General features: G+C 47.4%; 2 protein-coding genes across 11 annotated transcripts in view; one reads left to right on the forward strand and one right to left on the reverse strand.

Annotated features, from left to right (window-relative positions):
* Positions 1 to 12,323, forward strand: part of C22H1orf167 (chromosome 22 C1orf167 homolog) — an 18,713-nt gene extending 6,390 nt beyond the window's left edge. For 6 of the 8 annotated variants that reach the window (XM_064396983.1, XM_064396990.1, XM_064396984.1 and 3 more), the window contains 18 exons: positions 349 to 565; positions 743 to 918; positions 1,397 to 1,494; positions 1,825 to 2,011; positions 2,443 to 2,624; positions 2,916 to 3,102; positions 3,277 to 3,499; positions 4,080 to 4,249; positions 4,420 to 4,516; positions 4,906 to 5,048; positions 5,646 to 5,854; positions 6,573 to 6,717; positions 8,822 to 9,086; positions 9,649 to 9,757; positions 10,000 to 10,204; positions 10,300 to 10,396; positions 11,140 to 11,250; positions 11,947 to 12,323. In XM_064396983.1, the coding sequence (XP_064253053.1) occupies positions 349 to 565; positions 743 to 918; positions 1,397 to 1,494; positions 1,825 to 2,011; positions 2,443 to 2,624; positions 2,916 to 3,102; positions 3,277 to 3,499; positions 4,080 to 4,249; positions 4,420 to 4,516; positions 4,906 to 5,048; positions 5,646 to 5,854; positions 6,573 to 6,717; positions 8,822 to 9,086; positions 9,649 to 9,757; positions 10,000 to 10,204; positions 10,300 to 10,396; positions 11,140 to 11,250; positions 11,947 to 12,006 (2,881 nt within the window). In that variant the 3' untranslated portion in view covers positions 12,007 to 12,323. Of the gene's footprint in view, positions 1 to 348; positions 566 to 742; positions 919 to 1,396; positions 1,495 to 1,824; positions 2,012 to 2,442; positions 2,625 to 2,915; positions 3,103 to 3,276; positions 3,500 to 4,079; positions 4,250 to 4,419; positions 4,517 to 4,905; positions 5,049 to 5,645; positions 5,855 to 6,572; positions 6,718 to 8,821; positions 9,087 to 9,648; positions 9,758 to 9,999; positions 10,205 to 10,299; positions 10,397 to 11,139; positions 11,251 to 11,946 lie in introns of those variants that run through there. The other 2 variants (XM_064396985.1, XM_064396987.1) reach the window with 2 other exon arrangements.
* Positions 12,324 to 13,258: 935 nt separating this feature from the next.
* On the reverse strand, positions 13,259 to 23,629 carry MTHFR (methylenetetrahydrofolate reductase). Of its 3 annotated transcripts, none has more exons than XM_064396993.1 (12): positions 23,491 to 23,629; positions 21,075 to 21,326; positions 19,812 to 20,050; positions 19,426 to 19,536; positions 19,064 to 19,257; positions 18,348 to 18,598; positions 17,470 to 17,604; positions 17,032 to 17,212; positions 16,481 to 16,663; positions 15,008 to 15,109; positions 14,661 to 14,780; positions 13,259 to 14,149 (listed from the first exon to the last, which is right to left on the reverse strand). In XM_064396993.1, the coding sequence occupies exons 2-12, from the start codon at positions 21,314 to 21,316 to the stop codon at positions 13,952 to 13,954; spliced, it is 1,956 nt and encodes a 651-aa protein (XP_064253063.1). In that variant the 5' UTR covers positions 21,317 to 21,326; positions 23,491 to 23,629; the 3' UTR covers positions 13,259 to 13,951. The 3 variants fall into 3 exon arrangements, with proteins under 3 accessions (XP_064253063.1, XP_064253064.1, XP_064253065.1); XM_064396994.1 differs by lacking the exon at positions 23,491 to 23,629 and adding an exon at positions 22,871 to 23,115; XM_064396995.1 differs by lacking the exon at positions 23,491 to 23,629 and adding an exon at positions 20,889 to 20,975 and having other exon boundaries at positions 21,075 to 21,210.
* Between the last annotated feature and the right edge of the window lie 201 nt (positions 23,630 to 23,830).

The following is a 23,830-nucleotide window of genomic DNA, read 5'->3' on the forward strand; positions in this document are numbered from 1 at the left end:
CAATACTATCTTCTAAATTCAGCCTTGGTTGTTGCTAGAAATGAAGTGTTGGTATCGTCAGTGCTACTCTTCAGTGCAGCAAATTCCATGTGCTCACTGCACAGTTAGAGAAGATCAAGAGCTAGACTTATCCATGAGATGCAATTCAAATTTGTGAATGAGGTTGCTACCTGTTTAGCAACAGTGATTCCTTAATTTGGTGTGAGATTGCATGTTTTCCATTCTTTAGAGAGAATGAGTTGAAATAACCTCTTTACAACTTGGTGGCTGAACTCTGATTGCCACCTCCTGGCTGGTATAACTTTCCTTTCTGTTAACAAGAACTCACCTCTGTTTTTCATTTTTAAGTTTCTGCCACTTGTGTGACAAACAAATCCTAACAAGGTGTTTCCAAGCCTGGAGGAGACATATCCTTTGGAAGAGGGCAGCCACGCAGCTTTACAGACACCAGCTGCTTCAGAAGGGCTTTGGTGCTCTGCAGTGGATTTTGCACCAAAGGAGGACACAATTGGAGGTGGCCCAGCAGAGACATGATTCAACTCTGCTAGCTGCCAGCTTCCAGAAGGTGAGCACTGGCAAGGGACAGTGGTGCCATGAACTTTCTGCTGTGCAGTCAGAGAAGGCACAAATCCTGTTTGGATAGGGAGGAGGAAAGGGGTACCCTGTGTGAAATTCCGTGATGTAGACCCTGGTACCAATACTCTGTCTGCAGTTTGTTCTAATCATGTGGTTTCTTCTTCAGTGGAAGAAAGCTATGGCAAAACAGAGCAAGAAGGAAGCTCTGCAGCCTGAGCCTTACTCCTCTACCCAAAGTTCATCAGCGGGGATTTTTGGAGTAGGAAGATTAGCCACTATGACAACCTCAGCTCAGCATCAGCTTGCAACAGGATACTCAAAGGAAATGGAGCAGGCTCATAGGTAAGCAGAGATTATTCTCCTTCTGTTATCTTGGACAAAGGGAGGGTGACAAACACAGGGAAATTTTTTTCTCAAATTATGGCAGACTTGTTTCCATGTCCTTGGATCTGTTGCTGTGGATAACCACTGCAAGAATTAGCAGTTTAATGTTAAGAACTAGACAGTCCTATTTCAGAGCTTCTGTGCACCAGTGTTTACAGTCTGAGTGTCTGACAGAAATACTCCTGTACTAATTCTTTGCTTCAGCTATCACCTGCATATGTGATAAAGGAGTAAATGAGGTTGGAGTGAGGCAATACTAGGTCTCTAGCAGTAGTTTGGCAGTAGAGGTGTCAAAAGAAAAGCCTTTTGTTGAGGCTTCTAATTCTGAAGGCAGAAGAACAAGTTGAGACAAAAAGAGAGAGGAGAACCCTGGATTCTGTTCTGTGAGTGCCTCTTTGGACAGCTGGATGTTAAGGCATGTTTGTGGCTCTTCCAGGATGGAGGGAAAACTGTGGACACAGCTTCGTCATACGCAGAGAGGAGATGAGTTCTGCTGGAGAGTTGAAGCAATCAGAGACATGAGACAGCTGGCTGGTAAGCACACATTCCGTAGCCTTGGAGGTATTCACTGTTCCACCAGTTTTTGTGTTTTGTTGCTTTGAGCTCTTTGAGAATGCAAGTAGCTGGACCAGTATGTGTGATGGTGGAGGATGGCCAATCACCATGTCATACAAGTTTTGCCTCATTCCTTGTATGAATTCAGCTGCAGCATGTGTTGCTCCAGCAATGTGACTGCCTTCTTTAAGTGTCCTTCCTCTGGCAGCTTGGATTTAAGCCAGGGAACGTTTGCTGTGTGACATGAAGTTGTTTGAAGTTCTTCTGCTATTTCTCTTCCTGTCAATCTCTTCCTGCCCTGTGACACAGCAGCTTTCAGACTGTGGCGCCTGCAGAAGGAGCTGCTGAGCAAAGAGGAAGCCAGGCTGTTGGAAGCCCGTGCTCTGCTGGAAAAGAAGAAGCTACGAAACATTTTCTGGATGTGGCATTCCCAAAGCTTGGAAATGAAAGAGATTCTAACACTGAAAACTAAAATCCAAAGAAACTTGGTCTCCCGGTGAGTTGATGACATCTGGTTTTCATGTGAAAAATCTGTTCTCTGTGAAAGTCCATGGAATAACAGAGCCAACCCAGACAGTAATAATTGTTCCATCTTAAAGCCATTTGTCCTTTTGTTTTAGGAGTTAATAAAGGTGAAGGTAGGGCTAGAAACATAAAAAGGAGCTGCTGTTGCCAGACATGTTATGACTTGCTTCCTGTGCACTGCCAAAACTTTTTTTGTCCTGACTTTCGATGTTCTGAAAGACCAAACCCGAGAGCAGCCAGTGTGTTGCTGTGCTGTAAGGCATGACACTGTTTTTTTACTGAAATAAACAAATAGAAGCTCACGGGACAACTTGTGTCTGTCTTTCCTGAACTAAACCTAGTCTCAGGAAGACACATAAGCTTGTATAAGTGTTTTTCAACATTTTCCTTTGGTATTCTCAGGTGCTTCAGTACATGGAAGGAGACTGTTAAGCAGAAGGCACTTGACAGGTGCAACCTGGCCCATCTCCGAGCAGTATCACTGAGGAAGCACTTCCAGCAGTGGGTTGAGATGCTGCGGGTCAGAGGAGGTGATAAGCAGGCAGTGGTGAACCTCTTCTTCCTACGAAAGAGGCAGCATTATGGTGAGCAGTTGGGGTCTGTGCAGAATCTAAGCTTTAGAGGTGCTTAGGTTCCTTCCTCTTCTTGTACACTGAAAACAGAGGAGCTCAGATGATACAGGGTATGAACAAACCAGAGTGGGCAGAGGACTGGTTCTGGGTGTGTCAGTGAAGCTACAGGGAGGTTTGTTGCTCTGCATCATAAAGCAAACATAAACTCTTAAACCTTGCTGAAAAGGAGCAATTTGAGGGTTGGGCTGGGCTGAGTTGGAATGCCTTGAGACAATCTCTTGTTCCCTTATGTAACTGGTTAAGGAGCAGTTATGAGCTCAGTAGCTGACAAGACTATGACAAAGAGGCATGAAGGTCAGCCATCATGGACTGGAGAGAGACAGTTTCTGGAGAAAACAGTCTATTCTTTTGATGACTTCTGCCAAAAACTGAAGCTGCAGAGAGTCTATCTGCTGTGGAAAACAAGGCTGTGTGAGCATCACAAGGCTGAGTGAGTGCAGAAGAGCCAGTCCCTGGAGCCCTGTGCCCATTAGTAGTGTCCACTTGATTTCCTGAACCTTTTGCTAGAGCCCTTTCTACCCTATCTATTGTCCATCATGTCTGTGCTAGTCACCCCCTCTGGTGTTCTTCTTTCACTTTACTGTCTCAGTATCTTCTGTCTCAGTTCTTTCTCTCAGACTTTGGAGCAGTGTAAACTCAGAAAAACTCTGAAATTATGGCACCAAAAGTATCTCATGCTGAAGACAATTGAACAAAGTTCTAAGCACTTGCATAGAGCTGTCTATGAGGAACCTCTTGCCATGCAGTTTTCTGAGGACCTCTCAACATCATCTGGCTTTGACAGCAGTGCACCAGCTACTCTGACCTCTCAAAGCTCATTGGAAAAGGTGAGAAGGTCTTGGTACACCTAGACTGCTCTGAGGTATTAAATTGCTGGGATTTTTCAGGGGAAAATTTCTGCTTCAACATGGTATTGTCATCAGCAAACTGTGTTTAAAATTTAGTGCTGAATCTGTGGGGTCTTCAAGCTGAAGTGAAATCTAAAGGTGTAAAGTCAATGGTCTCTGCACCTTTTCTGGTTCTTCAATTACAGATGTGGGAAGCTGAGCTAGTGAGTTTCCTGTGTACAGTTGCTTCTGTTTGTGGCTGCAAGGTGGAAGGGAAGAGATATAAAGAGCTTCCTCACTGAGACAGTGCATATGCTCATTTCCTCTTTTCTCAGTATAGAAATGCATGTATTTCTGGATTCTGTATGGAAATTCTTAGTATAGAAATAACTTTCCCATCTCTTAGATGTTTGCTGTCCAGTGGTGTCATGGCTAGCCTGCAATTCCTTTGGATGCATTTTGGATTTGCCTGAATCCTTGATAAAGAAAAGGAGTAAATGGCATGGTCAGAGCTGTTAGCTGGGTTCTTCCACTGAGAGGACACTCACCTCACAGCGTGTTCCTCCCTTCATACCTGCAGGAATGCAGTCTTAGTGACAGCAGCCAGCATGGCTTCTCCTCCCTTCTGACTGCTGAGGATGTCACACATATGTCATGTCACAGTTCTTTCCTTCAACTCCACCAGTGCATGGAGCTGCCAGCTGAGCTGGGTGGGGAGCTGTGCTTGCAGACCTCCTTCCCTGGATCTGGGTGAGTTGGAGACTGGTTTTTTGGGATGCTGGTAGGAGTGACCCCTTGTTTGAACTGGCTGAATTCCTTCCTTCTGGATAATCTCTCATGTCATGTCACACCACCCTTCCAGGGGACTTTATCTTCTTCTTTCTTTATTTCCTTCCTCACCCAACGCTTTTGTTTTGCAGAAGAAATTGGTTTGTGGGAAATCACTTCCAGTCTTCAGTGCTGCAGAGTCCAGATAATAATTCCCAGCTTCTCACCAGTTACTCTGCATGGGAAGAGGTAAGGCTAGAAAGTGTTGTGTAAAATGTAAACATACAAGTGTTTTCTGCATATTCAAATTTAGCAAAGAGCCTTTGTGTTTCAATATCAGCACATGGAAGGTCTTACTGCTATTTTTTTCTCTCTCAAACAGAAGATTTCGGAAATTGAGGCTTTTCTCAGGGTAACTCTTCCCTAGCATTTGTCAGCTGAGTGGAAGTAGGGCAGGTGTCAAGGATTTAAAAAGGATGTGTTAGACCCTCATGTCTGGGTATTCATGTGGGGTGTATGGGTTAGCAATGGAGCTGGGCAATCACACAAGTGACAGTGGCAAGGAGAGATGGCTGAGCTGTGTGCAGTAACTGACATAACAGCAGTTCAAGGCCCTTTTTTGCCTTTCTGGATTACAGGGCTGCAGTTCTGACACGGAGGTGAAGAGTTGCTGGCAGCAAGCAGAGAAATACTGCCTGCAGAGGTGCTTCATTGTCTGGTCAGCTCAAACTCGACATCACCTGAAGGCCCAGCAGCACTGCAGGTGCATTCGGCTCTCTCGGTAGGGATCATGCTTCCCAGAAGTTTCCTGAAGCTCTCTGTTTTGAAAGCTTTACACTTGTTGTAATAAAAAAAGGAAAAAATTCTTCCTCTAGCTATTTTATTTTGTCTTCAGTGGGAGTTTTGCAGCCCATTATTTTGGGATTTTTCCAGCTTCAAAATTACTATGTGGAAATACAGTAATTTCTGGTTTGATGGAATGCCTCACAAATTAGAGCAAGCCCAGCTCTGCTGATAACCAGTCTTGGTAACTTCCTGTCCACTGAACTGGCCTTGCTGTAATGATTCCAAAGCTGAAGAGCACAACAGGCTTGGCACAGCCAGGAGAGAACATCTTGTCCTGTTGTCAAGGTTTGAGGCTGCCACAATGCCAGTGCCCCCCTGATTGGTTTGACCACAAGCCCCCAAAAAACTCACTTCCTTCTTAAACTACGGCACCTGTCCATCATGTCCCCTGATATTTAATGGGGAAAGGATGTTAACAGATCAGATGTGTTTCCAAAACTCCCTCGTGTGTATGTTGTTAAATTTTCCTTGACAAAGGTGTGTATCTCTGAGTTATTCCTACAGTCAGTGCATCAACCTTTGTCCTTCTCAGAGCCTTTCTCAGCTGGCACCACTGGGTCATGGAAAATAAGAACCAAAAAGCAGCAGCAGCCCTAAAACATGGAGTTCATTGTGTCCAGATGGCTTTCAGCCTGTGGAAAAGGAGACTGGCCCAGAAGGTGGAAGTTGACCGGAGGTTCAGGTGTCATGTTCACCAGATGGCTGCTGATGCTCTGTGGCGTTGGCATTCCTGCTGGCAAAGTGAGTTACCCCATCCCACTGCATCACTTGTCTCTGTAGGAGAGAGAAGCCCTGGCAATAGCTGGGATGGAGAAAATCACACTTTTGGCTGTAATTCTGTGCACTGCTCCTCTGGAAAGGCACATATTACTCCAGGAGTTGGTAGGAGCATGTGTCACTGCATTCTTCTGGCTATCAATAGGATGTGTGACCTACTGTTTTGTTGTGCTTTATATTAGGGAAGATGCTCCTTTGACACTCCTACCTGCACAAGAGTGTTCAAGCAGTGCATTTTAGCAGCTGGGGAGTTAAATGGACTTCCATGCAGCATTCAAAGTTTCAACATGTCTCCTCAGACCAAGCAGTCAGGGAACAGGGTGTATCTTTTGAGGCGGCCTAACAATTCTGATCCCTCAAGGAATTCCATATGCTCTAAGTACCTGCACTGTGCCAGGGAAGAAAAACTCCCAATTTTTAGTGGAAAACGGCCTTGCAGATAAGAGTGGAAGTAATCTGTGATCTCTTGCAGGGAAAATGTGAAAGAAGGTCTGACTGCCTTGCAGACAAAAAACTACAGGTGAATTGAAAAGTCTCTTTAGCTGCTAAAGAGAGGACAGGAAATCCTAGCAAGTTTGGTCTCATTTGGTGTTTGCAGGAGATGTATTGTTTACTCTTGTCTGCACTCTGTGATGGAGAAGCAGTCACTGGGCTGAGCTCAGGAAGGTGTGCTCTCTCACAGGGAAGCATGCTCTGGGAGAACTGCAGCAGCAATGGGCTTGGCACAGCTGCCAAGAGAAGAAGAGGCTGGTCCTGCAGACATGGTATTACCAAACAAGGAAGCAGAAATATGCTGTTTTATTCTGGGAACGTTTTCTCCTGCACAGGTTTGTTTCTTGCTCTCAAAGCATTTCCAAGGGAAGCTCTGCATGCAGAGCAATTTATGTAGTAGTATCCACTGGGTTAAGAGCAGAGCTTGGATTTGAAAGTGTGGATAGCTCATATATAAATGGAGCTTCTGTAGGAGCGCCCTGCCTCATTTTTCCCATTCAAAACTTCTTTTCCTTCCAGAACTTGTGTTCAGTCTTATTTATGCAGGGTGATATTTGTGCACTAAGCGAGGGAGAGATGCAAACAAATTTGTGCAGTTTCAAATTTGAAAGCCTTATTTGCATTTCAGTATTTGCTGAAAGGAGTAGTGGGCAGAGAGTTTACAGAGATGTGATGTTTACAAAGTTAGTCTTGTAGGATTCTGGACACAGTGTGTTGATTTTAATTTAATGTGAAAAAATGAGATTGATTTGTTGCTGCAGCAAAGCACTATAAAGCTTATGAAGGGAAAACCATGATATTCAACTCATCTTGGTGTTATTACAATATAGGTGAAGCTGTAGTCTGTCTTTGAGTCTTCTGTTATGTTGACAGATCCCAAAAATATAAGAATGTATTTTTTTTTCTCTCTTAACTGTGTTCAGTGGTCTTCTTATTGGAAACAGTTTTGTTTGTAGTTTATGTTGTATGAGGCCAGTGACTGCTTGAAGTGCAGGAGTGTCCAGCTGTAGTGCACCAGGATTGTTGGAAATGTTTCTCTAAAATAATTCGGGAGGATAAAAATTAATAAGATTATTTATGCCAAGGGTTCATTTGAGGTATGAGAAGTGCAGGTTTGGCCCTATCAGGTTTTCTTTTGAATTGCAGGTTCAGAGTGAGAGGACACAAAGATCTGCAGAGGAAAGAGCAACTCTGCACTTACCCCATCCAATTGCATTGTCCTCTGCAAATCTGTGTGGCTCCCTCATGGAAATTGTGTTTAGGAGAAGCCCTTAATGTTGCTCCTTCCTGTTGAGTATGTCTCCACCCTTAATCTTCCTTCTGAGTCTCTTTTGATGAGAGTGCTTCTAATTTCTCACTTGGATGAGCTCTGTCTCTTTTGAGGGGGGCATTTTTTGTGCTGGGATAACCTGGAACAGCTTCTCTTGATCTTCCAGAAAGCCTGCCAGGCACAGGATTTTCACACTTCTGCCCTATGGTGCAGTGGGGTGATTTGCATAATGAAGGTCCAAATGGAACAAGGAATCAAAAGGATAAGCTAGAATTAAAAGCAGATTGCATTCTCTGCTTGCAGAGGGAGACTGGCCTCCTGTGCATCATCCTGCAAGATACAGGGAGATTATTGTGGGTGCAGATTTACAGTGCTGATAATAGTAACTCTTGAAGTTGTTGATTTTTTAGAATAAAATTGTCTTTGTAAAGATTCTAGTTGTACATCCCACATACGCAGGGCCTTGGTTTGTGACAGCCAAGAAACAAAATCTGAATCTTGGCAAAAAGCTGCTGTCATAAATGCTGCAGGCAGACTTCAGGAATCTGCTGGGTTCCATGCTGAAGGAGATTTTAACAGTTTTACTGTCATCCCATAATGGAAAAATGAAAAAGCCTTCATCAAGCACCATCTTTCTGGTCAGCTGGTAGCACAGAGATAGGCTGAAGACTGGTTAATTAATTTTTTTTTTTTGGTGTGGGGACCAAGTATATATACTGGCAAGGCAGCCTAGGAAAATAATTTGGTTTGTAGGCAAAGGAAAAGCATAGTACAAGATGGGATTCAGTTTGCAGAGGCCTTTGAATAGGAGGAAATGCTAAAATGGCCAGAGGGGAGCAGAATCTCTTAGGCTTTGAGCAGGTGGGAGGTAACAGTGCTGGGAACTTGAAGTAAAATGAGGGCAGATTTTCAGCACAAAGGTAGTTGAAGAGTCTGAGCTTGCACCTCCCAAAGATGAGGCACTGGAAAAATACATAGAATAGAGGTCAGTGCATAAATCTTGACTGCAGGAGTAATAGGAACAGGCTTTTTTCTTATTGAATGCTCTTTGGCTTGCTTTCGCCATTATGTGGGATACTGCAGGGCAGGTGAGAAGGTGAAATTTGGTCTGACATGGAATTGTTACTTTAGGCATCTGCTTCTTTTCTGTGCTTGGAACTGTTTTTCAGATGCCTTGTTGCTTGGGCCCAGGTCACTGCCTGTAAACTAAGGCAGCATGAAGCCCTCTCTTATTTTAAAAGAGTCAGAGAGCACCGTCTCCTGGTTGTGAGCTTTATTAAGTGGAGGGACAAACTCTGGAGAGCTGAACAAGTGCCAGGAGGGAGAAACCACAAGTGGCAGGAGCCCTCTCCAGGTAAAGCCTGTCACCGCTGGCGAGTGGCTGCAAGAGGACAGCAAGCCCTGCGCCTGGGATCTGTGGCTACTGTCAAACAAGTAAGAGAAAATAAAGCTCCCTAAGTATGAGAAGATAAAGGTCCCTATGAGACAGTTATTATTAACTCAGTGAGTCATGAGGCACTGTGAGATAGTGTGACAAGGCTTGTATAAAAACCTGGTTTGATTTGTGGTGACTGCTTAGTCCCTGCTGTGAAATTTTTCACAGCCTGTGCACACAACTTCATCACCATAATCTGGCACTGATTGCAACAACCATATGGAGCACAGCAATAAGGAAAGGGGACATTTTGACCAGAGAGATGAGAGCACTCCTTCCTCTCTGCTCAAAGATAAGATGGGATAATCACTGTCCCTGCAGAGCAGAGTGAGCTGCCAGAGTTACAGCTTTTTTGAAAAGACTCACAGCTAGCAAACTACAAAGAAATCCATTGATTTGGAAGGGCTGAGTCAGTCCTGCTGGGATCTCATCTGTGCAGTTTCCAGCCTGGGGTCTAGCACATTAAGCTACCTGCAGAGCTGTGAGCCTGTCTCTAGTTTGTGTGAGTGCTGTGTGCATTGTGTTTACTCTTGGCTGCAGCTGTGTTATTTCTGTTTGCAGGCCTGCAACTACTGGACCAGAGCAGCTGCCTTTTCCCAGTGCTTACGGCAGCGCAGTACCCTCATAGGTGTCAGGAAAAGCAGAAAGATGTCTCTCTCTTGGCCCACGAGTAAGAAGATTCTCCCTCCTGTCTTCTTTCACAGACCCATGTGGGGAGTGTGAGGGAAAGGGGATTGGTGTTTACCAGCTTAGTGACTGGGATTCCACTGTGGAGTAGGAGCTCATGGCAATCAAACTCAGTTGATTTCTTTTGTGTTCAGGAGTTGAAGGACTAAGGGCTCATGGCAGCTCTGATGTCTCCCTCTCTAGCTCCAAGGTGAGCTCCTGTGTGATTCCTCTTTTGTTTCTTAGAAAGCAGAAGAGGTAAAGAAGATTCAGCACCAACTGGACTTTTTCCCAGTGCCATTCAGCGCTGGCTGGTGATCTACAGGAGCCAAAACAGGGCTGAAAGGTTGCTGGAGAGACCTGATGTGGTAGGACCCTCTCGTGCACATGCAAGGATCCAGGAGAATGCAGCAGAGGTGGACTTGGAGGAGCGGGCTAAGAAGTGGCTTGGGTGAGTGCAGGGCTCTGGGCTTCCTCTTGCTGCTACCCTCTTGGGAGGGCTCCCTTGTTTGGCTGGTACAGCTTATTTGCTTCTTTTGCCTGCAGGAGGAAATATCTGAAGAGGTGGCATCACACAGTGGTGCGGCGCCGGTGCCATCAGTGGAGGGAATCCAGCAAGGTGGTGAGGTTGGCTCAGGTGCTGGTGAGTGTCCAGTGCCACTGGGCTGGCAGTGATGGGTGTTACTGGGCAAGCCTGCTCTGCCTGTAGCCTCACATGCATCCTGGGAGATGAGACCTGGGGGTTTAACAAATGCACCAAAAATCCTGATTTACTGCTGTGGCTAGTTTTTCCTTTGTTGTTGTTGGAATGTCAGCTTGACAGACTGGCATATCCACAGATTTAGTTGTGCTTTGCCCTTACAGATGGGAAGCTGAAATGGGATTTGTCTACATTGGCTGTAGACAGTGCAAAAAGTTCACAGCAGTTATTACAATCTTTGTCCTCATGTTCCTGATACATCCCACTGGTATCCACAGTTTACCAAGAGCTGTCATTTCTGTTCATACCCCTGTTCTGCCTGGTTCCTGGGCATCAGCTGTGTGAGATGTGCTCTGGCCTGCCCAAGTAACAAGATGCTGCCTGTATAGTGTGAGCACATCCATACTGTCATGGTTTGAGGCTGGCACAATGCCAGCCTCACTGAGGAGCTGTGCTGGAGCACAATGGGACATTGTCCTCTCCCCAGGGTACTGGGACTTGGCCACACTCTGCTGCAGAGAGTAGCTCAGCAAGAGCTCTGTTATTAGTCCACTCTGTTTGTTACCAGTGCAAAGTCTTTTAAGAGGGACTCAGGAAAGCAAGGGGAACAGGGTGGGACTGGAGGGAAGTGAGGTAATTTGCCTGCCGAGCCCAATTAATTTGTGTGCTGCTTCTTTTCCTGGCAGGACCAGCAGCGGCTGATAGAAAAGGCCTGGAGGGTGTGGAGACAAAGATACTTGCAAAGCTGTGTGGTGCAGAATCTTTTGGAGGAGGAAGCCAGGAGCCTCCTGTCTCAGGTAAGCATTTATGCCTTCTTCAATTAAAGTGGACCTCAGTGGTACAAAAAGCACCCCAAAGGAACAACTGGTGTTCCCTATGTCTCTCTCCCTGCACAATGCACTTGCTTAGGGAGAGGCTGAATACATCAAGGAATGAGACTTGCCAGTAAAAAAGGAACAAAGCTTCCAGCTTTACATGGGTTCATCTCTGGGTGTTTTTCAAAGCTTTGTGTCAGGAGTCAATTTCCCTGACATGTGCCCCCTTCCCTGCTGTTATTAGTGATGTTAATCCCCTAATCCCCTGCCTCTTGAGACCCCACTCAGGGAAGAAACAGGCTCCACATTGGTGCAGGAGGACTGTGCACCCAGGGGCAAGCAAATCACTATGAATTTGAGCAAGCAGGCAGAGCCTTAGAAGTCATATTCAGTCGGCTCCTCTGCCTGCCTCCCGCAGATTCATGCAGGATTAGGGCCTCCTTTAAGGAGACAGGAGCAGGTACTGAAATTAGAGGGCATTGCTCTTTCTTCTCTCACATTGATTTGTAGTCTGCATGCCCCATGTTGGCTCCAGGAGAGACAGAGAAGGGTTTTGAGTGAAGGGTAAGGCAGCTGGCAGAGCCGTTGCTAGAAGGAAAGCTGTTTATGGGTTCTGTAAGAATGGCTGCAGCCCCTCAAGGGTAACCCAAGTGTTTGATTTGTACACTCCTCTTTCAGGCCTTTCGAAGGTGGTGGCAGCTCACAGCATTCCAGTGTAAGGACAAAGGATCCTGCTGAATGGAGGGGCCTGCCTGCAGCTGCTGCTCAATTCAGGACACGTGGAGGATCCAGCTCCTGTCACAACAAAGAGGTGGTCCTGTGCTGTCAAGAAAGAACTCTCGGCTCTTACAATAAAAGCAGTGCTGCCAGTCAGAAGGATGACAGCCAAAGAACAACCAGGAAGAGATTGTACCTAGTGAAAGATCCTCTTTAAAGGACTTGTATCTTACCTCCTTAGCAACACAAGCAGAGAATTTACAGTTGTGAGGTTGCATTCTCTTCTTCTCTGGATCATGCTTTTGCTGGAGTTCTGATTAAAGGTCAAAAAAGCCTTAGAGGCTTTCCTTTTACTCAGTGTTTATTCCCTGGACAGGAGATTGTATTTGCATACTCCCCCCTTTACACCAGTCTTAGACAAGAGCCCGAGTTTGTGGGTGCTGGATCCTTTTGATTTCAAAGGCTGGCTTGGGTAGGTGCAAACACAGGTCTTTATGTTTAGATTTGGCTTTTACCCTGGAGGGGGGGCAGATTTCCACATGGCTCCCACCCCCTCCCCCTGTCTAGGTCCATCAGCTCTTCATTAAGCCTTTCAGTGGGTGGCCAACCTCCTGACTGCTTCCTGCTGGTTCATTTCTGTGCTGAATGGGCAAGGTATGAAGAAACCTGCTGGGAACAGCTGAGCACCAAAAGCTTTGCTGAGGCTAGACAGGCGTGTCTGATCCCCAGCCTTCCCATTACTTGCCTGTATGATTGATGCCTTGTAATTACCCTGGATATATGAGCCCGGTCTCAGACAGCTGTAACAAGAGGGTCTGAACAATCTGGAAAAGGCTTTTCTTCCTTGCTTGTTTGAAAGAGATGCTCACAGCATGGCAGGGATCTTGAAATCCCACTGGGAACTACTCCAAGGTAGTTTTCCTAGCCTGTGGCAGCTTTGCAGGATTGTTAAATACACAAAGCAGCCTCAGTAGCTTCCCCAGCCCCTTATTCCAATGCCTAAGGCTGTTAAGAGTCATTAGGTCAGGAAAGATAGGTTATCTTTCCTGATGTAAGCTTATCTTTCCCTACAGGCATTGGAAAAGAATACCTGACCTTGCAGAATTGAGCCAGATAGTGTAAATCCTAAAATTTACCAAAAGTAAGCAGCTACACTTTCTCCACTCTACCATGGAACTCAGGACATGCATTTTAAGTGAAGGCAGAACTGCCCCAGAAACAATTGATTTTCTTAAGTTTTCCCTTGTGCCAAGTGATTAATTAGCAAACAACATGAGTCTCTGCTAGAACATGGCCTAGTAAAAGAGACATTTGTATGCATGTATTTTATTGTATGTAATCTAGGAAATAGTGTGATTCCTACTTAGTCTTATCCAGAATGGAAATTCTTACAGTCCTATTAAAAAGAAAACAGTAAATACAATACAAGGTGAAAAGTTAGTAAGAAAATTTGAACCTTCTTCTGGAGTGAGTGCAAAAGTGCCTGATGATCAACTATGAAAAAATACATTTTAAGTGTGCAATATAAAAGCAATTTGACCTTCTTTTCCAGTTTGGTAACTGCTGATATAATCCCCTTGCATAGGTACAGCTGACAGGAGTGTTTCTGTTCCCCTGCCAGCATTTCTGGCACAGGAAAGTTACCAGAGGGGAAAGTTACCAGAATCTGGTGTTCTTCTGTTACTGTAATTAGCATAACCATGATTAGCAGCTCTTCATCCTGCAGACCCTGGCCTTTGGGCTGAATCTGGAGCCTCAGCTCAGAGGTTCAGGTAGTTGTGGCTAATGTTCAGTGAGGATGGCTCAGGGAGCCTTTGTGCTGGGGACAGAAGAGCACAAGGTGTGGGTGGATCAGAGCACCACCCTGGTCACGGCTGAGGAGTGTGTTCATTGTCAGCACAGGAGCTGCTGCTTTCCCCGGAGGCAGTGGATGGGCGGAGGAAGTAACAGATTAGAAGAAGAATTTTCACTGCTGAGTCGGAGAGTTCAACAGCTCAAAAGTATCCTCCACAACCTGCCAGAGGCAGTTTTCTAGTGGGAAGTCATTGTCCACCAGGTTGACCAAGTAGTAGTTGTCATGGATGTACTGGATGATCATGCGGGAGGGAGATTCCTCCTCATAGAGCTTGGCCCACTGCTCGATCCATAATGCAAAGGCCTCATCCTGCCACAGGAACAACACAAATTGGCAGTTGTGAAACATCTTCATGTAAATGTAGTAATGTTACTTAATTTAGTTACACTGTACCCAGTGTTACACACGACTGGCCCGAGTGTGGATTGTTTCTTCACAGTAAAAAAGGCAAGAGTTGAGCAAGGAGCCTTATGCTTTCCAGTCAGTGGAAAGTGCTCAGAGCTGAAAGGAGACACATTTGCAGTACAATGGATGGCTCAATGCTGCCCCTGTATGTATAAGAGGGGAAGAAGAGCCACTGCCCAGCACTCTGAGGCCCAGTACAGAAACAGCAGCGGTTCTCAATCCCCGTTACTGGGTGCTTTGTGTCTGGCAACAGCTCTTGCTGGAGCTGAGGGAGCAGGAGGAGCAAGACCTGACCTCTGCAAGCCAATACAGCAACAGCCCTCAGCTGTGAGGAGTGTCAGAGACTAAAACTGAACCAGACACTCTCAACTTCCAGGGCATCACAGCAATGTATCCAACAGAGGGCAGGACTCACCTTCCAGGAGAGGAAGCTTACAGGATCCACCACAGTGGGCTGGACGATCTCCCTTCCTGGGAAGATACCCCAGGTGACAGCATTGGGTTGCAGATCTGGAGCATTGGTGATATTCTGGCCCTGACAAAGGAAGGAAAACCTTTCTAAAGCAACTGCTGGAACAGGGACTGAGTTAGTTGGAAAAAGTGTATTTACCTCTCCTTGTTTAGGGACCACACAGCTGCTGCACACCACAGCTGATGTGCTTTACTTTCCCTTCCCTTCATCAGCCCTCATGTCTGAATATTTGGTATTTGCCTCTCTCCCAAGGTGGTGAAAGGAAAGTGTCCTGTGAATAATAGCCTTACCTTGACATTGACAATATGGTAATTCACTCGCAACTCGTACTTCTTCAGCACTTTGAGCAGTGCCATGACAATTTCACTGGAGGTGAAGAACTCTAGGTATGCCTGCAGGGAGGGATGGAGAAAGGGGAAGAGAATCAGAGCCTTAAATCATGACAGAACTGGACAAATAAAGGTAAACAATGACCTTTGTAGAGTTGAGACATTCTCAAATGTCTCTCACAGAGATATTTGTAGAGTCTGGGCTGCCTTGTATGTTCATCCCCAGAATCACATACTAATTTACTCTTGCTGGAGCCTCTGTAGTAAGTGAGCTAGGGAAAAAAATAATTGGAGAGAGCAGAGGGAACAGTCCAGGAACAGTGCACTCAAGAAAGATACAGGCTTCCTGTTTTGAATCCATGTAAGTACACAAGTGGGAACAAACTCCAGTGTTACCACAACTGCTACACAAGGAAGCAGTCTGCCAGAATGCTTGGAAGAAGCCTGAGCTTAATCTTTATTTTACAGCAGTGTCCTGCCAAGGCAGCCCAGGCTGGTGAGAGCAGAACTCTGGGGTCTCAGCTGGCCTCTCCCAAGCACCACTCCCTGTCCTCATCATTTGTTCACAATTCTCCCCGTGTGCTTATAAAACCAAATTCTGTGCTTGGCTGCTCCCAACAACTGCTTCCCCTCCCCCCATTTTCTGACAATTTCGTGAGATGATGGATTTCCCTCACCTCAGGGGAATTTCTTCCTTTGAAAACATAAATGCATTTGCCATCTGCTGGTCTCTGGCTTTACCGGTTTGGATCCCTTTTGAACAAGGATGCTTTGTCTTCCAGTATGAGCTACTTGCCTGGCATTTACCTTGATGGGATATTCCTATCACCCATTAGACAAGGCTCTAGGGCCTGAAATGCCTGACAGGGGGAGACAGGCATGGCTGTTTGCAGGCCAGGGAAGGAACGAGGTGACCATTGTCTATACAGCAAAGCACAGTGCACGGGCTGGGGACAACTGTGGAGAACTCTGACATACAGAAGGCCAGAGGAAATTTTAAAATATCTATTTATCACCATGAGATGCTGGATGGCAGAGATACTACCTCATTGATTCCCATTTTGTGAAAAATCTGGGTGCTTTGTGCATCACTGAATCAGATGCAGGAGGCAGGCATGTGTGCATATATAAAATGTCATAGCCCTGCTCTAGAAATGAAGTTACCAATAATTACTTGCTGAGAATAAAACCATGAAACTCTGCAGATGTTCAATAGATGTATTGAAGTGGGGGAAAATAGCTGTGAAGTCAGCCATAGAGATGGCATTTTGGCCATCTCTAAGACACCAAGGAGCTTTGCCTTATCTCACCAAGAACAAAATAAGGTAAGGTGTGGACAGAAAGATGATGTGGATGAAAGCCTGGGACCTCTGGGTCTGACAGAGACCAAAGCAGGTCAAACTCTTTGCTGCCTAGCCCAGAGTAACACAGTACCTTTTGGAAAACATAACCTCCACTGGGCCCCCAGCCTACAATGGGGTCTGTGGATGGCTTGCCATTGATGTTTGGCTGGGAGTTGATGGTCAGGATTCCTCGTCTGTTGACCTTCTCCAGCTGGTCCTTCAGAAGGTTGGTTTCAGTAGCAAGAGGGTCATCATTCCAAGGCATACACGTGACCTACCATGAGGAGAAAGGAAGGCTCACAATGGATGTAACAACCCTTTGATTACCATCTGGGTGTTGAAGTAACTCAGCAGTGCCTTAATAGTCTCAAACACACCTGCTTCAGGAGAGAATTCCCAGGTTTGGTTCAAGGGTTAGGATATGCACAACACTGACTGCTGAAGTCAATCAATACTGTAGCACCTTTTTTTTATGCTGAGCCTTAGCTCTGGCTCTTGGACCCCCTTCAACCAGTGTGCCAGCAAATCCTTTTGGATAGAGAAGTGCTTATTCTTCTTTAGAAAAACAATGTGGTACCAGAAACAAGAGGGAATGTGCACTATTGTTTGTGCCACACTGACCATCCCTTCCTGACCTCTCACCTTGTACCCATTCCTGTTGGGTTCTCCAGTGATGTAACATGTGAACACCTCAAAGACACTTTCCTCACCAGTCAGTTCTTCTCCCCACATCTTCAGAAGCTCCTCACGGGGAGTCTTGCTCTTCAGATAGAAGAGGTAATAGTCCTTCAGTTCCCCAAAAGCTGGAGAGGAGGAGTTACCCCTGTAAGGGGAGAAGACACAGACATGAAGTCATTGAGGAGAATGAGCTGATTTGGTGATGCAGGAAGAGAGCCAAGCAGCAAGAGAAGTACACAACAAAACCCACCTCGACACCAAAAGTCTCAACATCTTGGTGCTATTTGCCCCACCTCACTCAAATCCAAGCAACAGGGGACCACTTTATTAAAGCTACATCAGGTGTGCCAGGACATCAGGCTTTCCTACCAGAGCTGTGCCTTAGTGCACAGGACAGCTTACCATCGGCCGTTGGGGAAGTCATCCCACTCCTGAGTTCGATAGATGTAGCTCTTTGGCCTGGAGGCCCAGAAGATGGGCCGCACATCTTCCACTCTTCTCTTGGGGTGAGCACTCACTGCCCAGGGCAGAGGCCGCCTGCATGGGATGAGCAGATGTTAACACAGTTCCTCTGCTGACCTTCCATTAAAGGCTGGAAGCCTTTCCCGTGGTGCAGTTTGCACCTGGGGAGAAATAACAGGGGCTGAGAAGAGTTCTGGTTGTCAAGAAGTAAGACAGGAAACTCTTCTTCCTTTATGGAAAATATTTCCTACTCAGTTCCCTCACAGGATGCTCAGCAGGGTCTATTTAATGTTAAGGTACGGGACTGACACCTGAAACTGGAAAAGGTAAGGGCAAAGCACTATGGGAAGCTACTTCAAGGAAAAATAAAAAACAGTTGTCAATTTTCCTTTGCTTCTTCTGTGTTGAAGCCTGTGGACTCAGGGAATGTGGACTTCTCTCCTTCTCAGCTGCAGAGAACCCTGGAAATCCACAGTGGGAACACACCCCTAGCCTATAAGGGGTTGTGATGGGCATCAAAAACATGCTTCTTCCAAGTGGCAGGTCTAAGCTCCGGATTTTTAAAGTCCCCCAATGCCTGCTTTAAAGCTACTTGACTAAAACAAATTCCTTCTTTGGCTGTCTCCTCTATTCCTCCCAGCTTTTGTTGGAGACCTGTGGGAAGATTGAACTACTAAATGCAAAAGGTGATAAAAAAAAGGAGAAAAGGAGAGTAGAGGTATTGACCTATCTGTTATTTGTACCTTCAGTAGACAAAAGGATGGATGGACGGAAGGACAGAAAAGTGGAACTAACAGAAACCAACACATTCTGCTCACCTTGGGTCCTCGTCCCATATGCCCAGGCGCTTCAGGACTTCGGTCGTAGCCACCTCCTGATTGAGGGTGTAGAAGTGGAGGCCATGCACCATTCCACTGTCCAGCAGCTCCCGGCACATGGACACTGCCAGCTCCACCCCGTAGTTCCGGATGGCTGCGTCGTTGTCCTTGATGGGCTCGATCACATCTTTGATTTCCTGGGGCACCTCCAGCTTGGAGAGCTTCACCAGCTGGCGCAGGGAGTGGTAACCCTGCATGAGGATGCAGATTATCATTTTTCCAAGACCATCTTTTGCCATCCCACTAACACAGGTACTCTATCACAATTTTTGTGGCAGGAGATTTAGAACTGAGGCTCCTGGAATCAACTCCCAGGCCTCATCTCTAGGATGGTAACACAGTCCAGGTCATGTCACTTTAGGTGATTTCTCCCCACATCCTTGCCTGAGCCCAGCAGACTCAGTGACCTCAGGACTTGCAGGCCATTGTCCTTTATATCCCTTTTTGCCATATGGGCACAAGAAACCTTGTCAGCTTGTTATTAGCTGCCTAAGAGTTTAATTTGGCATACCACCAACAGATTTATTACATTCAGCAGTCCCTCTTCCCTGAAATTTTGCACAGGATATTTACAGACCTCTCTCAGGCCCTGACCCACAAATACCTAACATCCTAGATCCTTATTCCCTCCCTAAATCCAAATTACTGGATTTCACCTGTATAGGGAAGATGCCAGGAATAATGGGGCAGGTAATGCCAATGGCTTGACAATCATTCATGAACTTGAGGAAGGTTTCTGATCGGAAGAAAAGCTGTGTAATGATGAAGTCTGCTCCAGCACAGACTTTCTCCTTCAGGTGCCTCAGGTCTGCCTCATAGCTCTCTGCTTCAGGATGACCCTTGGGGTAGCCTTTGGGAAGAAGGGGAAAAAAAATTAAAAACGTGGTCAGAACAACATGCAGAAATTGGGAAGTATCCAATCTGATTGTAGTGTCACAGACCAGGTCCAGGGAGGGACTGCAGAGCTGATTTCCCTGTCTCAGACCCTACTGCACACTCTGCAATAGAAGGCATTTACCTGCCACACAGATGTCGAAGTAATCATCAAATTCATTGCGAATATGCTTAACCAGATCAACAGCATAGTTGAAACCATCTACTTCTTCCTCCCATTCCTCACCAACAGGATCTGAAAAGAGAACAAATCCACAGCTTTCTCCAACTGTTCGCTGAACTCGGATCTGGTAGTTCTGTAAAAACCTGCTATCAAAAGGAAGACAGATGAACTCCCAAATCTGCAGTTTTACCTACGGACTGGTTTTGTCTGCCCTTGAGCTGAAGGGCTCAGGTGATACACAGTCTCAGTATTTAATTCCTGCAGAAGAAGCCCCTAAATCTTCTCTGGAATTGGACACAACAGCAGCACAGCCTCTGCACTACACATCACAGTACAGAAGGATTCACCTCCACGCAGTGCCATGATGTTCTTCAACCCGAGCTGCTTGGCCTTCTGCAGATGCCCTGTGATGTCATCCTTGGTCTGGTTGCAGCATGTCATGTGCAGGATGGTCTCCAGGCCACAGTAGTTCACTGCAGTGTAAGCAATAATCATGGAAGAGGTTTCCTTGTCAGATCCTGGGTCCCCTGCAGGGTGCCACGTCACATCAATGAAGAGGGGACCACCTGCTCCCATGCGGTCAAACCTGTGGGGTTTCAAGCTGTGTTAGCCCACACCAGATATTCAAGGCACAGGGAGGGGATTTGGCTATCTTGCTCACTGCTAGAATGCCAGCAGCAGGCAGAGAGAGCTTGGATCACAGCAACAGGATAGACCACAAAAGTGTTGCACTAAGAGCTTAGCAAGCAGCTGATGTAAATAAGGAAAGCCATCCTTGAAGGCTGTATGGGGAAGAGCTTATAATTTTATAGAAAAAGAGGCAATGGAGGTGTTCTCTGTACAACAGGCTTTCTCCCTGCATGCTCTAATAGACTGATACAGCTTCTGACAGCAATGCAAGTCCCATTCCTTTTGGGATAGGAAACTATGCTGTAGCCCTCTGTGCCAACTTGAACTGTAGAGGCCACAGGGCTTCCCCAGCTTGTCTCTCTCCTGCTCCAAGGTGGAACAGGGCCTTCTGTTCTGGCACTGCCTTATAGCAATTATAAAAAGGATTATGAAATACCCTTTTGTCCTCCAGGTGTCCATGGTAGCTCCTGGGGCTCCAGAATAACTCCTAGCTCTGCTGTGACCTATCAGCTTTCATTTAGCACGTAGATGTGGATACCTATGTCAGAGGCTAAAACTGTAGTACAGAGGCACAAACCATAGAGGCTGGATGAATATTGAAAGGAAATGAGAATCTGTTTCAGAGATTTTGGCACACTGTCCATCAAGGAATATTTTCTGCTTTTACTAGGTACTTTTCTGCCCCAGCATTGTGCTTCAGACCCAGAACGTGACATTGGGGTTACTCCATCTTCCCAGGGCATGGGAGTGGGGAAACAACCTGGCCCCTCAGTAATCCCACCGTGACACTTAGCTCTTCAGGGCCTCCAAGGAAGACAAGTTACTTGGTGTCCATTACCCTCCTCAGCAGGAAAGCACAGCCCCATTACCTGCTTCATCACCTGGAAGGGGAGACAGAGCATGGGGCAGAGCCTGCCTCGTTAGCTATTTCCCTGCCCTCCACCACAGATACTTCCCCTCTCCTACCCTGCAGCACTCACCTGGAGATGAGATTGACAGCAGCATTGGCTGTGCGGGGAGGGAAGAACTCCAGGGAGAACCACTTGTCTCCGGCGTCCTGCCGGCGGCGCATCTTCTCCCGCAGCCGCTCGTGCCGGTCGGCGTCCAGCACAGGCGTGGAGCAGCGCGAGCTGTCCTTGGAGCCCTCGCTCCCGCTGCTGCTGCTGCCATCAGACCTGGAGCTGCAGCTGCCACTGCAGGTGTGCTGGGTCTCATTGACCATGGTGGGAGCTCTGGAGAGGGGAGCAGAAAGAGCACAGTCACTACGTGGGTCTCTGCACAGAGCAGGTGCTGCAGATGATTAGAGGAGCCTAAGCCAAGACCCAACATCCATCACCATCACCTTTTGCCAGCTTTCACTGTAAGCTGTAGTGGGAAATCTGGTGAAAACACAGTGAAAAGCATATGTTTAGATAGTGCTGACAGTGATTGTGGCCTTGGGCTGGGCATGCCAGCAGGTATTTTTTATTGTCTACTGCAGCTTCTTCTCAGACTGTATTCATCTTCAGAATTTCCATGCTGTGTGTGTTCCCAAAAGGCAGCACTGCTTTACAGTGCAGTAGAAAAGTCAGTGCTAATGGGGCAGGTACTCAAGAATACACAAACTATTGTTATGTCAGAAAAAAAGTACAGAATCCCCTCTGACCAGGCCATCCCTACAAACCGTCCTTTGCTCTCTTCACACCTGCATTTGCAACCATTAGCCTTCTCCAAAAGACACACCATCTCCAGAGACAACTGTCCCCTATGCCAGTCCCACTGCACGCACTCAACTCTTTACCAGGCACACTGTTCCTTTGTCAACAATTGTGGCTGCTTGGAAACCAGGCCAGCAGGGACCATCCTCATCTCACTGTCTTCCAAAAAGATCAGAAAGCAAAGCAGTACTGCAAGTCAGTGGTACAAGTAGGTTTAGGATACCCAGCTCCACTTAGCTCTACAAAGTGTCCCATCCTGTGCCTTTAAAATGAGGTCAGGATTACAGACAGTTACAGAAGAGCTACCACAAAATCTGGATCTGTGTTATTTGCTTTAGTACCAGCCAAAACGTAAAATTCTCACTGGGAAGCAGCATGCTGTCCAAGCATTACATCATTCTGGAGCCTATTTTGGAGGAAGCAGTTGCGTGAACCACCACACTCTCTGGCCTTATCATAAGGTCTGTGGGCTTAGTTCAGCCAAGAAGACTTTGAACTCATCTACTGTTTACACTTGAGTTGCCAATCAAACAAAACCCTTTGAGAGAAAGTCTACTTTTATCACCTGAGGAACCTCTCCAGCTGGCAGGAGATGTGAGAAAGAGCGCAGGCCTTCTGTTCCAAGAGGAACTGGGAGCATTAGATCTTTTGTATACCAACACAGCAGCTGCAGTAAAAATCAGCGGCACAGACAAGTGAAGCAAACCCAACTGGGTGCACGGTCACAACCCTGACTAAGCTCAGAGGACTCTGCCTGACATCCACTAATCTGAGAGAATTATGCCCAAGCACACGTTGGTGACCAAGCTAGCGGCTCACAATCACATGTTGTCACTCCCAATCTCACATTCCCAGCAAGCATGGCACAGCACTGCACACAAATCAAAGGAGCTTTGTTTCCCGATTTGAGATTTTAACACCTGTCACATGGAAAAAGGGTTCAGGTCTCTACGTCTCTACAAAATGAGACTGGCTGTTGAGGAAAGGTCCTTGCCTTACTAGCAATACCAAATCATGAAGACATAAAAAGACACACTTAGATTTTTGCCTACAGGCAGCATTTGGAACAATTTCCTTACCGTGATACGCATCACAGATTTGCTGGCAGATGCTTCTAGTTATTGCAAAGAGAAAAAAGATAAGCCTAAACAACAAGAACAGCAGCAAAGTAAGACAATTTTTAACACTTGTCAACACTCCTATCCTGCCTTTGTCACACCGCAGAGCACAAAGATCCGTGGCTCAGCACATTCCTGATGCTCACCACGGGTGCACCTGCTGTGTTTTCTGGCATTCAAGCTCCTTGCAGCCCTGAGCTGACACCGACACACAGGGCATGAGGTCTGCATTCCCCTGAGCTGTCTTACCCTCCAGCCTAACCCGGCTGCAGCAGCTGCACGCTTCCCACAGGGCTGCCGGCCAGGCGGGCAGCCCAGGGCCCGCGGCTGCTGCACCCACCCAACAGCACGGGCCAGCGGCTCGGCCCCGGCACAGCCGAGGGGACAGGGCCGGAGAGCGCCTGGCACCCCGAGGGGAACAAGGCGCGGAGCAGCACCGGCGATGCCTGGCGCCGGGAGAGCCAGGCAGGTCACCGCAGCTCGACGATCCCTAACCCCCGCCCGGAGCAGCCGGGCCGGGGGAGCCCCGGGCAGCACGGAGCCCCGGGCAGGCTCGAACCCCGCTCCCGGGCCCCGCTCACCTGCGGCCGCTGTCGGGCGCTGCCCGCGCCGCCCGCGCTTTAAAGGCGGCCGCGGCCGGCCGGGTCACGTGTCAGCCCGCGGCTGCCCTCAGCCGACATGGCGCCGCGGGGCGGGGGCGGGGCCGGACGGGGCCTCGGGGGTGCGGCCAGAGCGGGCCGGCGAGGCGGGACCGGCGGGGCTCCGGGAGCGCTGCCGGCGAGGCACGGGCCCGCGGCCAGGTGGGACGGCGGGGGCGCGGGGCCATGCGCGGGCGAGGCTCAACCGGGGCCGTGAGGGCCGCGGGGGCGCGGCCATGCTGTGTGGGCGGGGCCGGCGCGCGCGGTGACGCGCGGCGGGTGG

Source organism: Passer domesticus, chromosome 22 (genome assembly GCF_036417665.1).
Source record: "Passer domesticus isolate bPasDom1 chromosome 22, bPasDom1.hap1, whole genome shotgun sequence".
NCBI classification, from domain to species: Eukaryota; Metazoa; Chordata; class Aves; order Passeriformes; family Passeridae; genus Passer; species Passer domesticus.